Here is a 14,306-nt window from a genome sequence, read left to right on the forward strand (position 1 = left end):
TGTTTGTTCAGAGTCTAGATCACATCAATTGCATACCAGCCAACAACTTATTTCTCTTCTAAGAGAGAAGCCAAGTATCAAAGATACAAAGTACTAAAGATAAGCTTCTCAATTCTCAACTGTTTTGAGCTCTCAATAAAGCTACTGATGTACAAATTGGGGTGGGACCCAACTGTTTCCACCTGCAAGCTTGTCTTAGATCCTTGGCTCTGGCTGGGAGAGGTGCTGATATTAGTCTGACCTTTAGTGCCCTTAGAAAACAAAACACAGGCTTTCTTATGGCCCTGATCAATCAGTCCTTCCGAAGAGGATTCCACCCCCTTTCTTCAAGTATTAGTCTTGGGGCAAAAAACCCCACGGCTATTTCCTTTAAGTGCTGGTGAAAGCAAAGAGATCCTTGATTCGCTCTTACTGAATCTTAAAAGACATTCCAAGTCGTCTCTTTTTCTGTTTCTGTGGTTGAGTCTTAGAAATTTTGTATTTGGTATTTAATGAGATGGTGACCTCAGTAAGTAAGTGAATGAAGAGCTTTCAGAATTGGTTCAAATAGTATATTATAAGGAAATTAAGACTCAGTTGATATAAGGAAAACATTTATAAGGCTATTGAGCCATAAAATACTTAAAGGATACTGAGTTGTCAAATTTAGACTTTTAATATATCAAGTCCTTAGTGTGGTAACATCCAAAATTTCAAATATGAGTTTACTAGAATAACAGAATCTTTAAAATAAAATCATTTATTTTGCTTTCATTTAGTTTATTTAGTTTGATCATTCGGTTTATTTTCTGTGGTAAGTATCTAGAGTTAATCAGAAAATTGGAAAATACTCAAACATAAATAATTCAAAGATCTCAAAACTAATACATGACCCCTGAATGTCTTTTTAACATTATTGAGACTAAAGCCTTTTATGTTATTGTGGAAAGCAGGATTTACTGATAGGCATCTGAAATATTGAATTTTAAATTATTATTTTCTATAATTAGATATGTGTTACTTGTTTCAAACAAGCTAAGAAACAGCAGTGATACCAATTGCTGTTTTAGGGTATTTCTGAGTTACACTAATGGTAACAATAGCCAGGGTTCTTCAGGCACATTTTAAGAAGAAATGGTCTATATAAATGTGTGTGTATCTTTGTGTGTGTATGTACATTCTGTAGAGGAAAAAAAAAAAAAGCCTATATCAGTAGTTTGTATTACCTTCTGCCCTCCCCTCCCAGAATTGTGGGATTTGGGTCCATTAGAATTATGTAAGCCTCTGAGTATGTCTTTTTCAGTGATTGGCATAGAAAAGCAGGAACACATTTGCTAGTCATTTTCAAATTTGGGAATTACAGAGCATGTGGGGTAATTTACTGCATGTTTAGTGTATTGACTTATTGATTTAAAAGAAAATATTTACAAGTGGATGAAGCATTTCAGAATTAAGTACCTCTAGGCAAAGAAGATCTCAATGTAGGAAAAATTATTGACTAAATGAAATATTTAAACATAATTATATTTTTTTCAGTGATTATATTGTAGTCAAACCTACAGATTTGCATATTTAAAATATGTTAGCATGCTTAATTGATGTGACTGCAAGTATGGTTATCTTATAACTTTTTCACTGGGAAGAAGAATAATTTTCTGAGTAAACTTTAGGTTAGATATTATTGCTAATTCATCAATTTAGAGGTATATTACACTTTTAATTTTAGATATTTTTTTCTTTCATTCTGGCCATTTCTCTGCTTCCTTGTACTTTTTATGTAAGATAGTACAGCTCTAGCATTCTATAATTAAGCATGCCTCTCAACCCCACAGCAGATAGAGAAATCAGCTTAGTTTTGTGAAGAGTTGACAGAATGAGTTGTTTTTATTTTCATATTCACTTGTTGAGAAAAATATGATGCTTTATTTATGAGAACATAATAGTTTTAAATTGAGAAAGCAGATTAAAATAGCTTAACAGTTTAGCTTTGATGAAAACTTATCAGTTATTAATGAAATAGCAATTAATATTACCTTTGGAATATCATATTATTTAAATTGGTCATAATAATTTGAGGCAATTTTATACTCTTCCCCCAAATAAAAGATTGGAGTATTCTTTTACCTTTTTTAGGATCATCTGGTAAGAGATTCATGCTATGTGATTAAAGAATAATTCTCTCTATTTTTTCATCTTTGAAGTGTGTGCATTGTTCCTAGTTTTGACTTTTTATGTTTTTCTTGGCATATTTGTAATTTTTATGGTATTTCTTTAGTTTTGTTTGTTAGCTTCTATAGCTTGTTGTGCTGTGCTGTGCTTCGTTGCGCAGTCATGTCCGACTCTTTTGTGACCCCATGGACACGTGGGGAGCCTGTTCAGTGCCTCTGTTCATGGGGATTCTCCAGGCAGGAAAACTAGAGTGGATTGCCATGTCCTCCTCCAGGCGATCTTCCCAATCTAGGAACTGAATCCAGGTCTCCCACACTGCAGGCAAAATCTTTACTGCCTGAGCCACTAGGGAAGCCCAAGAATACTGGAGTGAGTAGCCTATCTCTTCTCCAGGGGATCTCTCCAATGTAGGAATTGAACCAGGGTCTCCTGCATTGCAGGTGGATTCTTTACCAGCTGAGCTACCAGGAAAGCCCTTCTATAGCTTAAGGTTTTGCAAAGGACTCTGTTGGTACTCTTATGACTTAAATGGAGGTACGAGCAATACACCCACCTAATAATAGCAATTGATGTCTGAGAAGTTTGTTTCTAATGGCAAGCCACAGAAGTCCAATGCTTCAGCTTGTTCTGCTCAACATTTTACATAAGTGATTTTAATACTTAGAGGTTTATCAAACTTATAAATGGCAAAGCCACAGAGAGATTATAAATGTGTTGGATCATAGTAACAGAATCACTATTCAGTGAACCTTGACAAGCCAAGTATATAATATGAAATTGCACACCTGCAAAGAACAAACAAAACAAAAATTGAACCTTGTACATGTATTCAGTCACATGATTTATGAGTAAGGTAACCTAGCATTGCAATAAGAAAGGACAGTCTTTAATACATAGTACTGGGTCAATTATATATCCACATAGAAAAAATCTAGTTTGATCTCTTCTTGACAATTGAAGTACAAAATTCAGTTCCAGATGAATTGTGGATCTAAATATGATACATACAGTTATAAAACTTTTAGATAAACATAGAATAACATCCATATGGCCCATATAGTCAAAGCTATGGTCTTTCTAGTAGTCATATATAATGTAAGAGTTGGACCATACAGAAGGCTGAGTGCCAAAGAATTGATGCTTTCGAACTGTGGTGCTGGAGAAGACTCTTCAGAGTCCCTTGGACTGCAAGGAGATCAAACCAGTCAATTGTAAAGGAAATCAAACCTGAATATTCATTGTAAGGACTGATGCTGAAACTGAAGCTCCAATACTTTGACCACCTGATGTAAAGAACTGACTCATTGGAAAAGACACTGATGCTGGGAAAGACTGAAGGCAAAAGAAGAGGGTGGCAGAGGATTTCAGTAAGAACGTCAATATGAAGAATACAACTTAATAAAAGCATTGGCAAGATTTAACAGATATTCCCCAAAGCAGGATGTTCAAAGTGCAATCAAGATATGAAAGAATTCACCATCTTTAGTAATTAGGGAAATGTGAATAACCATAATGTAGTATTACATACCCACCAAAATGGCTAAAATTATAAAGATGGGAAATGTTTCTAAGAATATGGAGTGATCAGAACTCTCATATGCCAAGTGTGTAAATTGTTTCAAACCTTTTAGACAATTTTTGGCTGTGTGGTACTAAAACTGAGCATATGCTTATCCTCTGATCTACAAATTACACGCATATACTCATAGGTATATACCCAACAGAAAAACTTAGATATTTGCTAGCATGTCTATGGCAGCACTATTTGTGATAGTCAAAACCTGGAATGTACTCAAATGCCTGTCACTAGTGGATAAGTGGATAAATAATTGTACCATATTATTGAATATTGTACAATTGTGTGCATGATCTACAACTCTAAGAAACCATATGGATGGATTTCTTAAACATAATGCTGAACAAAAGAAGCCAGACACAAATAAAATGCTGTATTACATTTATGTGAAAGTGCAAAAATAAAACGCAAATCTCAGTTAAGAAAGTGGTTTTGGGGGATGTAGTGACTGGAAGGGGGGTGTTGTAAGAATGAGTTCTGGGGTTGTCGTGTGCTGCTTCTTGATCTAGGTACTGCTTATATGGATTTGTTCAGTTGAAAAGCTTCTAAGTTGGATTTTAGATATGTACTTCTGCCTTGATATAAATACTTAGATATTAAGTTTTTAAAATGTTGAAGATAGTAACTTTTATTCAGCTATACAACTTGGGCAAATCATTTGTCATTTATGAGTCTCTGCTTTTCTTATTGGTTAAAATTGTGAATCAATACTGAATAGAACTGTGATTTACTGAGTTTATGGTTGGCTATTAAACAACTTTTTGTTTAACTTATTTCCTTAGTGCTTTGTATAACTCAAGAGACCAATACAGAAAAGTCACTATTTGATAGTCACAGTTTCACGTAAAAATATTTATTTTTTTCTTTTATGACAGGTGATCAGAAATGGAAAGAAAAGTAAGCAGAGTCTGTCTTGCTTCCGAACCTGATATAATTCATTTTCTACAAGTTGCTTGGGAGAAAACACTAGGATCTGGTTTTGTTATTACACTTACTGATGGGCAGTCAGCATGGACTGGGACAGGTAATATTAAAAGTGAATTTTTAAAGAAAAATTAATGTAATATGCTGTATTTCAGTCCTTAGTGATACTTCAAATTAAATATTTAATTGATATTGGTTAAAATTAACATTTACTTGTTATTGCTGTCAAATTTACATGTAGATTTGTAATATTAATGCTGTTTTCTATAAATGACATTAATAGAAATGAGGAAAAATACCCTTTTGAGTCATAGTACTTGATCAGAGTTTTAAAAATTATTTCTGGAGAACAGTGTGGAGATTCCTTAAAAAACTGGAAATAGAACTGCCTTATGATCCAGCAATCCCACTGCTGGGCATACACACTGAGGAAACCAGAAGGGAAAGAGACACGTGTACCCCAGTGTTCATCGCAGCACTGTTTATAATAGCCAGGACATGGAAGCAACCTAGACGTCCATCAGCAGATGAATGGATAAGAAAGCTATGGTACATATACACAATGGAGTATTACTCAGCCATTAAAAAGAAAACATTTGAATCAGTTCTAATGAGGTGGATGAAACTGGAGCCTATTATACAGAGTGAAGTAAGCCAGAAGGAAAAACACCAACACAGTATACTAACGCATATATATGGAATTTAGAAAGATGGTAACAATAACCTTGTGTACGAGACAGCAAAAGAGACACTGATGTATAGAACAGTCTTATGGACTCTATGGGAGAGGGAGAGGGTGGGAAGATTTGGGAGAATGGCATTGAAACATGTAAAATATCATGTATGAAACGAGATGCCAGTCCAGGTTCGATGCACGATACTGGATGCTTGGGGCTAGAGCACTGGGACAACCCAGAGGGATGGTATGGGGAGGGGGGAGGGAGGAGGGAGGAGAGTTCAGGATGGGGAACACATGTATACCTGTGGCGGATTCATTTTGATATTTGGCAAAACTAATACAATTATGTAAAGTTTAAAAATAAAATAAAATTAAAAAAATTATTTCTCTATATAAAACATATAAAATAGTATTTTTTATATGTATCATTTCTTAGCACGCCAAGGAAATACTGAAGGGAACAGGAAGGTGAATTGGCTAGGCCAAAGCTTAGGAAAGTGAAGTGGTGGTTGTTTTCTTTTTATTTCATATTATTGTTTGAATAATTTCCAGTGAACATATACTACATTTGTAACAAAATGAAACAGAACTGTTAATAATAGTGTAAAATTTTGTAAACCATGTTTCAAACCCCTATGTGGGTTTTTGGCTATTATTTTATGAAATAGACTTTTGATTTTTTTTGTCTTTGGTAATAACTGGATTAAATATTTACTGATCTTGGCCTCACCCATTAAAGCAAGACCCAGTTTTCCCCACAGTCAGTCTCTCCCATCAGGAAGATTCCATAAGCCTCTTATCCTTATCTCTCAGAGGAAGGGCAGACAGAATGGAAGCCACAACCACAGAAAACTGATCAAACTGATCACATAAACCACAGCCTTGTCTAACTCATTGAAACTATGAGCCATGCCATTTAGGAACATCCAAGACGGACAGGGCGTGGTGGAGAGTTCTGACAAAACATGGTGCTCTGGAAAAGGGAATGGCAAACCACTTCAGCATTCTTGCTTTGAGAATCCCATGAACAAAAGCAAAAAGATATGACACCAAAAGATGAACTCCCCAGGTCGATAGGTGCCCAATATGCTACTGGAGAAGAGTGGAGAAAAAACTCCAGAAATAATGAAGGGATGGAGCCAAAGCAAAAACAACACCCAGTCGTGGATGTGACTGGTGATGGAAGTAAAGTACGATGCTGTAAAGAACAATATTGCATAGAAACCTGGAATGTTAGGTCTAAGAAAGTAAATTACAAGTGGTCAAACAGGAAATGGCAAGAGTGAACGTTGACATTTTAGGAATCAGTGAAATAAAATTGAACGGGTGAATTTAACTCAGATGACCATTATACCTACTACTGTGGGCCGGAATCCCTTAGAAGAAATGGAGTAGCCCTCATAGTCAATAAAAGAGTCTGAAATGCAGTACTTGGGTGCAATCTCAAAAATGAAAGAATGATCTGTTTGTTTCCAAGGCAAACCATTCAGTAACACAGTAATCCAAGTCTATTCTCAACCAGTAAAGCTGAAGAAGCTGAAGTTGAACAGTTCTATGAAGACCTACAAGACCTTCTAGAACTAACATCTGAAAAAGATATCCTTTTCTTTATAGGGGGCTGGCATGCAAAAGTAGGAAGTCAAGAGATACCTGGAGTAACAGGCAAAGTTGGCCTTGGAGTACAGAATGAAGCAGGACAAAGGCTAACAGAGTTTTGCCAAGAGAACACACTGGTCATATCAAACATCCTCTTCCAACAACACAAGAGAAGACTCTACACATGGACATCACCAGACGGTCAATACCAAAATCAGCTTGTTTATGTTCTTTGCAGCCAAAGATGGAGAAGCTCTATACAGTCAGGAAAAACAAGACTGGGAGCTGACTGTGCCTCAGATCATGAACTCCTTATTGCCAGATTTAGACTTAAATTTCCCCACTTAAGAAAGTGGGGAAAACCATTAGACCATTCAGGTATGACCTAAATCAAATCCCTTTTGACTGTACAGTGGAAATGACATATAGATTCAAGGGATTAGATCTGATAGAGAACCTGAAGAAATATGGATGGAGGTTCATGACATTGTACAGGAGGCAGTGATCAAGACCATCCCCAAGAAGAAGAAATGCAAAAAGGCAAAAGGGTTGTCTGAGGAGGCCTTACAAATAGCTGTGAAAAGAAGAGAAGTGAAAGCCAAAGGAGAAAAGGAAAGATACACCTATTTGAATGCAGAGTTCCAAAGAATAGCAAGGAGAGATAAGAAAGACTTCTTCAGTGATCAGTGCAAAGAAATAGAGGAAGACAACAGAATGGGAAAGACTAGAGATCTCTTTAAGAAAATTAGATATACCAAGGGAACATTTTGTGCAAAGATGGGCACAGTAAAGGACAGAAATGGTATGAACCTAACAGAAGCAGAAGATATTAAGAAGAACTATACACAAAAGATCTTCATGACCCAGATAGCCACGATGGTGTGATAACTCACCTAGAGCCAGATATCCTAGAATGTGAAGTCAAGTGGGCCTTAGGAAGCATTACTATGAGCAAAACTAGTGAAAGTGATGGAATACCAGTTGAGTTATTTCAAATCCTAAAAGATGATGCTGTGAAAGTGCTGCACTCAATATGCCAGCAAATTTGGAAAACTCAGCAGTGGCCACAGGACTGGAAAAAGTCAGTTTTCATTCCAATTCCAAAGACAGACAATGCCAAAGGATGTTCAAACTACTTCTCAATTGCACTCATCTCACACGCTAGCAAAGTAATGCTCAAAATTCTTCAAGCCAGGCTTCAATACTACATGAACCGTGAACTTCCAGATGATCAAGCTGAATTTTGAGAGGAGCCACAGATCAAATTGCCAACATCGGTTGCATCATTGGAAAAGCAAGAGATTTTCAGAAAAACATGTACTTCTGCTTTATTTTCCACACCAAGCCTTTGACTATGTGGATCACAACAAACTGTGGGAAATTCTTAAAGAGATGAGAATAGCAGTGCACGAAAGTGCTGCACTCAATACGCCTGCAACTTTGGAAAACTCAGCAGTGGCCACAGGACTGGAAAAGGTCAGTTTTCATTCCAATCCCAAAGAAAGGCAATGCCAAAGAATGCTCAAACTACAGCACAATTGCACTCATCTCACATGCTAGTAAAGTAATGCTCAAAATCCTCCAAGCCAGGCATCAGGAATATGTGAACCATGAACTTCCTGATGTTCACGCTGGTTTTAGAAAAGGCAGAGGAACCAGAGATCAAATTGCCAACATCCGCTGGATCATGGAAAAAGCAAGAGAGTTCCAGAAAAACATGTATTTCTGCTTTATTGACTATGCCAAAGCCTTTGACTGTGTGGATCACAATAAACTGGAAAATTCTGAAAGAGATGGGAATACCAGACCACCTGATCTGCCTTTTGAGAAATCTGTATGCAGGTCAGGAAGCAACAGTTAGAATTAGACATGGAACAGTAGACTGGTTCCAAATAGGAAAAGGAGTAGGTCAAGGCTGTATATTGTCACCCTGCTTATTTAACTGATATGCAGAGTACATCATGAGAAACGCTGGACTGGAAGAAGCACAAGCTGGAATCCAGATTGCCGGAAGAAATATCAATAACCTCAGATATGCAGATGACACCACCCTTATGGCAGAAAGTAAAGAGAAACTAAAAAAGCCTCTTGATGAAAGTGAAAGTGGAGAGTGAAGAAGTTGGCTTAAAGCTCAACATTCAGAAAACGAAGATCATGGCATCTGGTCCCATCACTTCATGGCAAATAGATGGGGAAACAGTGGAAACAGTGAGAGAATTTATTTTTGGGCTCCAAAATCACTGCAGATGGTGACTGCAGCCATGAAATTAAAAGACGCTTACTCCTTGGAAGGAAAGTTATGACCAACCTAGAGAGCATATTCAAAAGCAGAGACATTACTTTGCCAACAAAGGTTCGTCTAGTCAAGGCTATGTGGTCATGTATGGATGTGAGAGTTGGACTGTGAAGAAGGCTGAGCGCTGAAGAATTGATGCTTTGGAACTGTGGTGTTGGAGAAGACTCTTGAGAGTCCCTTGGACTGCAAGGAGATCCAACCAGTCCATTCTGAAGGAGATCAGCCCTGGGATTTCTTTGGAAGGAATGATGCTAAAGCTGAAACTCCAGTACTTTGGCCACCTCATGTGAAGAGTTGACTCATTGGAAAAGACTCTGATGCTGGGAGGGATTGGGGGCAGGAGGAGAAGGGGACGACAGAGGATGAGATGGCTGGATGGCATCACTGACTTGATGGACATGAGTTTGGTGAACTCTGGGAGTTGGTGATGGACAGGGAGGCCTGGCGTGCTGCGTTTCATGGGGTCATAAAGAGTTGGACACGACTGGGCGACTGAACTGAACTGAACTATCTGCTTCCTGAGTAATCTGTGTACAGGTCAAGAAGCAACAGTTAGAACTGGACATGGAACAATAGATTGGTTCCAAATTGGGAAAGGTTACGTCAAGGCTGTATATTGTCACCCTGCTTATTTAACTTATATGCAGAGTACATCATGCTAACTTGCTGGGCTGGATGAAGCACAAGCTGGAGTCAAGATTGCTGGGAGAAATACCAATAACCTCAGATATGCAGATGACACCACTGTTATGGCAGAAAGCAAGAAGAACTAAAGAGTAAAGAGTCTCTTGATGAAAGTAAAAGAGGAGAGTGAAAAAGTTGGCTTAAAACTCAACATTCGGAGAAGGCAATGGCAACCCACTCCAGTGTTCTTGCCTAGAGAATCCCAGGGACGGGGGAGCCTGGTGGGCTGCTGTCTCTGGGGTTGCACAGTCAGGCACAACTGAAGCGACTTGGCAGTGGCAACCCGTATTTCTAGGGTCATCCCCATGCAGAATCATTGTGCAATTAGCTCACTTATTCACCCCGAATCTCTGAATAGAATTGCTATTAATGCCTTTTATATAATTTGAATTGAAGATTAATGATGGTCTTCCATGCTCATGTTTTTCTTTCACTGGCTTTCATGTTTCCTTTTATTTCTTCTCCCTCCAGCTGAACAAAACACTTTCAGGAAGAAAAATCTTTTTTTAAGGTTACCCTGTGTCTGTGGAAACATTGTTTTCTCTCTTTTTAAAGCTTTTAAACAATTGTCACCTTGACAACTATATTATCTATTTGGATTTTATTGAACAATATTTTCTTATAACTCTGCTAATAGACATTAAAGAAAAACAACTCAACATTCAGAAAATAAGATCATGGCATCTGGTCCCATCACTTCATGGCAAATAGATTGTTAAGATTTTGGCTTCCTGTACTGAACAAGCTTTCAAACAGAAAATTTTACAGTGCACTGGAAGATGGCCATTTGTTTACAAAGATGTTGAAGTTTTCAGTTTCTCAAATGTTTAATACCCTTTATTGTTCACTTTTATTTTCTTGAGTGAATTTTAATTATAAAATATGTAACTAAGTAGCATAACATTGTTTCCATGTTTAGTTAAAGCTTATACATAAATGTAATTTGGTTTGGCACTTTACAGATAGACAATAAGATGATTAAGAACATTGAAACAATTAAATAATTGAAACATGAAAATGAATTTCCTTCCTATACCTCATCCTGTTTTTTGTACAATTTTTTGATTTCTGCAACCTTCAATTTGGGTAATTTTTTTTTCTCTTTTCATTTGAGTGAAATTAAAAGGATGTGGGGTTTCTTTTAATCTCCCACACACTAAACTCCGTGATTTCTTTTCCATTAGCAATGTTTTATCTAATGAATGTTTGGGGTCTAATTATCATGTGGTCTATCATCACTTGAACATTATAGAAGTTTATATCACAGGGTTAAATCACAAAGTGGGTTAATGATCGATAACTGTTATTTGACTTTCATAAGAATTAGTCAGCAGTAAAAAACTTATATCGCTCATCTTGGAGTAAATTTCACTGAAGAATGAACTAAACTTTATTAATGACTTTATTATGAAATAATTATATCTGCTTATATTTGTTATAAACACTGATATATTTGGTGACCTCTATGGAAATTATGTTACAGAGCTCAGTATAAAAAGGATTTTTAATGAATGAAGAGTAGTGAAGTGGGTCCATGATGTGATGACTTAGTAAGTCTGTATCTTCTCAGCTCTGACACAAACTTAGAATATATAGTCCTTCAGTTCATTCTACATTAGAATCCAAAGTAAAGAACCCTCTTTCCTTATTTTCATCTTCACCTACGTACAGATATTGTTGAAGTGATTCTTTCTTTTATCCTACCTGCCTGAAAACAATTCCTTATTTTTTGTTGGCCTGCTCACTTTCTTGCCATATTACGTCGTTCATCTGTATCCTTACTGAATTTTATTATTTCCATGGCTTTTATCCCCAGTCGCTGAAGTTTTTAAAAGGAGCATTGAGTGCTTACAGCTGTGCTTCCTCCAGCACAAAATTCAAAACTGGTGACCCAATTGTTTTTCTAGGATTGAAGTTCTAAATAGGCAGTCAGAATTTCACATGGACTATTACAGGAAATGTTCAAGTAAATTTTTTTTCTTAAACTGTTACCTTGTTTTAAAAACATGTTTTTTAAAGGAGACGTGCAGATATAAATAATTTTCTTTCATATGTTTTCTTCTTCTCAGGAAATATTTCATAACACTAACCAATGCAGGATTCATAGATGGAGTAACATATGGGCGTAGCTAAGATAGTATCTAAAAGGATATCTGAAAAGATATCTAAGATGTCAGCACTTGAATCAAGGCTCCATAAGGCTGGCATTTTTCTCTGTCTAATGGTTGTTATCCCTGGTGCCTAGAATAGTGCCGGGCACATAATAGATGCTCATTAAGCAGTTTCAGAATTTACTTGTTGTTTACTTGCTAAGTTGTATCCCACTCTTTGTGACCCTATGAACTGTAGCCTGCCAGGCGCCTCTAACCCTGGGATTTTCCAGGCAAGAACACTGGAGTGGGTTGCCATTTCTTTCTTCAGGAAATCGTCCCAACCCAGGGATTCAACCTTTGTCTCCTGCGTCTCCTACAATGCAGGCGGGTTCAATAAATGGATTGAATCAATATATTCCATTAAATGTTTTCAGGAAACTATCTTTTGATTGTAATGAAATTTAAAATACTTTTTATTAGATGGTGTATCAGTAGACATACTTTATTATATTTTAATTTAATTTTTGTTTTATATTGGAATATAGTTGATTTGCAGTGTTATATTAGTTTCAGTTATACAGAAAAGTGATTGTTATGCATATACATATATACATTTTTTTTTCAGATTCTTTTCCCATGTAGGTTATTACAGGATATTGAGTAGAGTTCCAAGTATTATACAGTAGAGCCTTGTTGGTTGGTTAGCTATTTTATATGTAGTAGTGTGTATATGTCAGAGAAGGCAATGACACCTCACTCCAGTACTCTTGCCTGGAAAATCCCATGGATGGAGGAGCCTGGTAGGCTGCAGTCCATGGGGTCGCTAAGAGTTGGACGCGACTGAGCGACTTCACTTTCACTTTTCACTTTCATGCATTGGAGAAGGAAATGGCAACCCACTCCAGTGTTCTTGCCTGGAGGATCCCAGGGACAGGGGAGCCTGGTGGGCTGCTGTCTGTGGGGTCACAGAGAGTCGAACATGACTGAAGTGACTTAGGAGCAGCAGCAGTATGTATATGTTAATCTCAAACTCCTATTTTATCCCTCTCCCATTCCCCACCTTTCCTGTTTGGTAACTATAAATCTGTTTTTGAAGTCTGTTGAGTCTCTTTTTGTTTTCTAAATATGTTCATTTTATCTTTTTGTGTGTGTGTGTGTGTTTTCTTAAGTTTTTCTATAGTTACAGTCAAGATAGTTTCTATAGATTATTTTCTATTTCTCTGTGAAATATCAATAATATCTTTCTGTAGGTACTTATACTTTTCAAAGCAATCCAAACAGAAAATATGAAATTATTCCTCAGATAAAAAGCATTTGTCTTCTTATATGTTTTTTCAGAAGAGCTAATAGAGTATTTGAAAAATCAATAGATTTGATATTGGTGATCTTAAATGTGCAATGCTTTAGAGGGAGAAAAAAATATGTCGAAGTATTTAGAAGCTGTAAAATTCCACAAGAATATTTTTATTCTTACCTTTTTTCAGAGACTGCGTTTAAACTTAGATTTCAATATCAGAACTTATCAAAAACTCATTATAAAAGATACATGGATGCATTCCCAGACTCTCTTCCTCATTGCCCATCATGGGGCTTCTAGACAGTTGATGGCACATGGACCAAAGTTATGGAAAGCTGCTATATTTTAAAGGATTCTTTAATCAAGATTTTATTGTTTTTATACTATTTCATACTAATGTGTTAATTTTTAATATTATGGGAGTAAATAGTTTATCTAATGTCCCATATCTGTTTCACCTCAAACCAGAACAACCAGAGAGATATAAGTATGAATCCCAGTTTTATCACTTACCTTCTTCATGGTCCTTGACCATTCATTACCTGATCTCTCTTGAGTTTTACTTTTATCATTTGTAAAATGAGAATATCTGTCTTTCATTGTTGTAAGGAATAAAATAGATAAAGTAAAAGTTGCTCAGTCGTGTCTGACTCTTTCAGCCCTGTGGACTCTTCAGTCCATGGAATTCTCCAGGCCAGACTACTGGAGTGGATAGCCTTTCCCTTCTCCGGGGGATCTTCCCAACCCAGTGATCGAACCCAGGTCTCCTGCATTGCAGGTGGATTCTTTACCAGCTGAGCCACCAGGGAAGCCCCAAAATAGATAAATGTAACCTTAAAAAAAAAAAAAAAAAACACTGTAGAACTATATGGGACTTTCATCATTGTGATCTCGAGTTGACATGGGGACCCAACCCCACATACATTCCAAATAAATATTATATTAAATATTGTAATTTTAAAAGGCAATAAACAGACACATCACAGTCTTTAGAAAGAGAATCCCCAGGTGTC

At 36.7% G+C, this 14,306-nt stretch overlaps 1 protein-coding gene across 7 annotated transcripts in view; it reads left to right on the top strand.

Moving 5' to 3' along the window:
- XRCC4 (X-ray repair cross complementing 4) overlaps window positions 1-14,306 on the top strand; it is a 381,115-nt gene that overhangs the window by 26,485 nt on the left and 340,324 nt on the right. For all 7 annotated transcript variants that reach the window (NM_001081615.2, XM_010807593.4, XM_024994578.2 and 4 more), the window contains exon 2: window positions 4,600-4,748. In NM_001081615.2, coding sequence (NP_001075084.1) covers window positions 4,610-4,748 — 139 coding nt within the window. In that variant the 5' untranslated portion in view covers window positions 4,600-4,609. The remainder of the gene's footprint in view (window positions 1-4,599; window positions 4,749-14,306) is intronic.

This window comes from Bos taurus, chromosome 7, assembly GCF_002263795.3.
Source record: "Bos taurus isolate L1 Dominette 01449 registration number 42190680 breed Hereford chromosome 7, ARS-UCD2.0, whole genome shotgun sequence".
Classification (NCBI taxonomy): Eukaryota; Metazoa; Chordata; class Mammalia; order Artiodactyla; family Bovidae; genus Bos; species Bos taurus.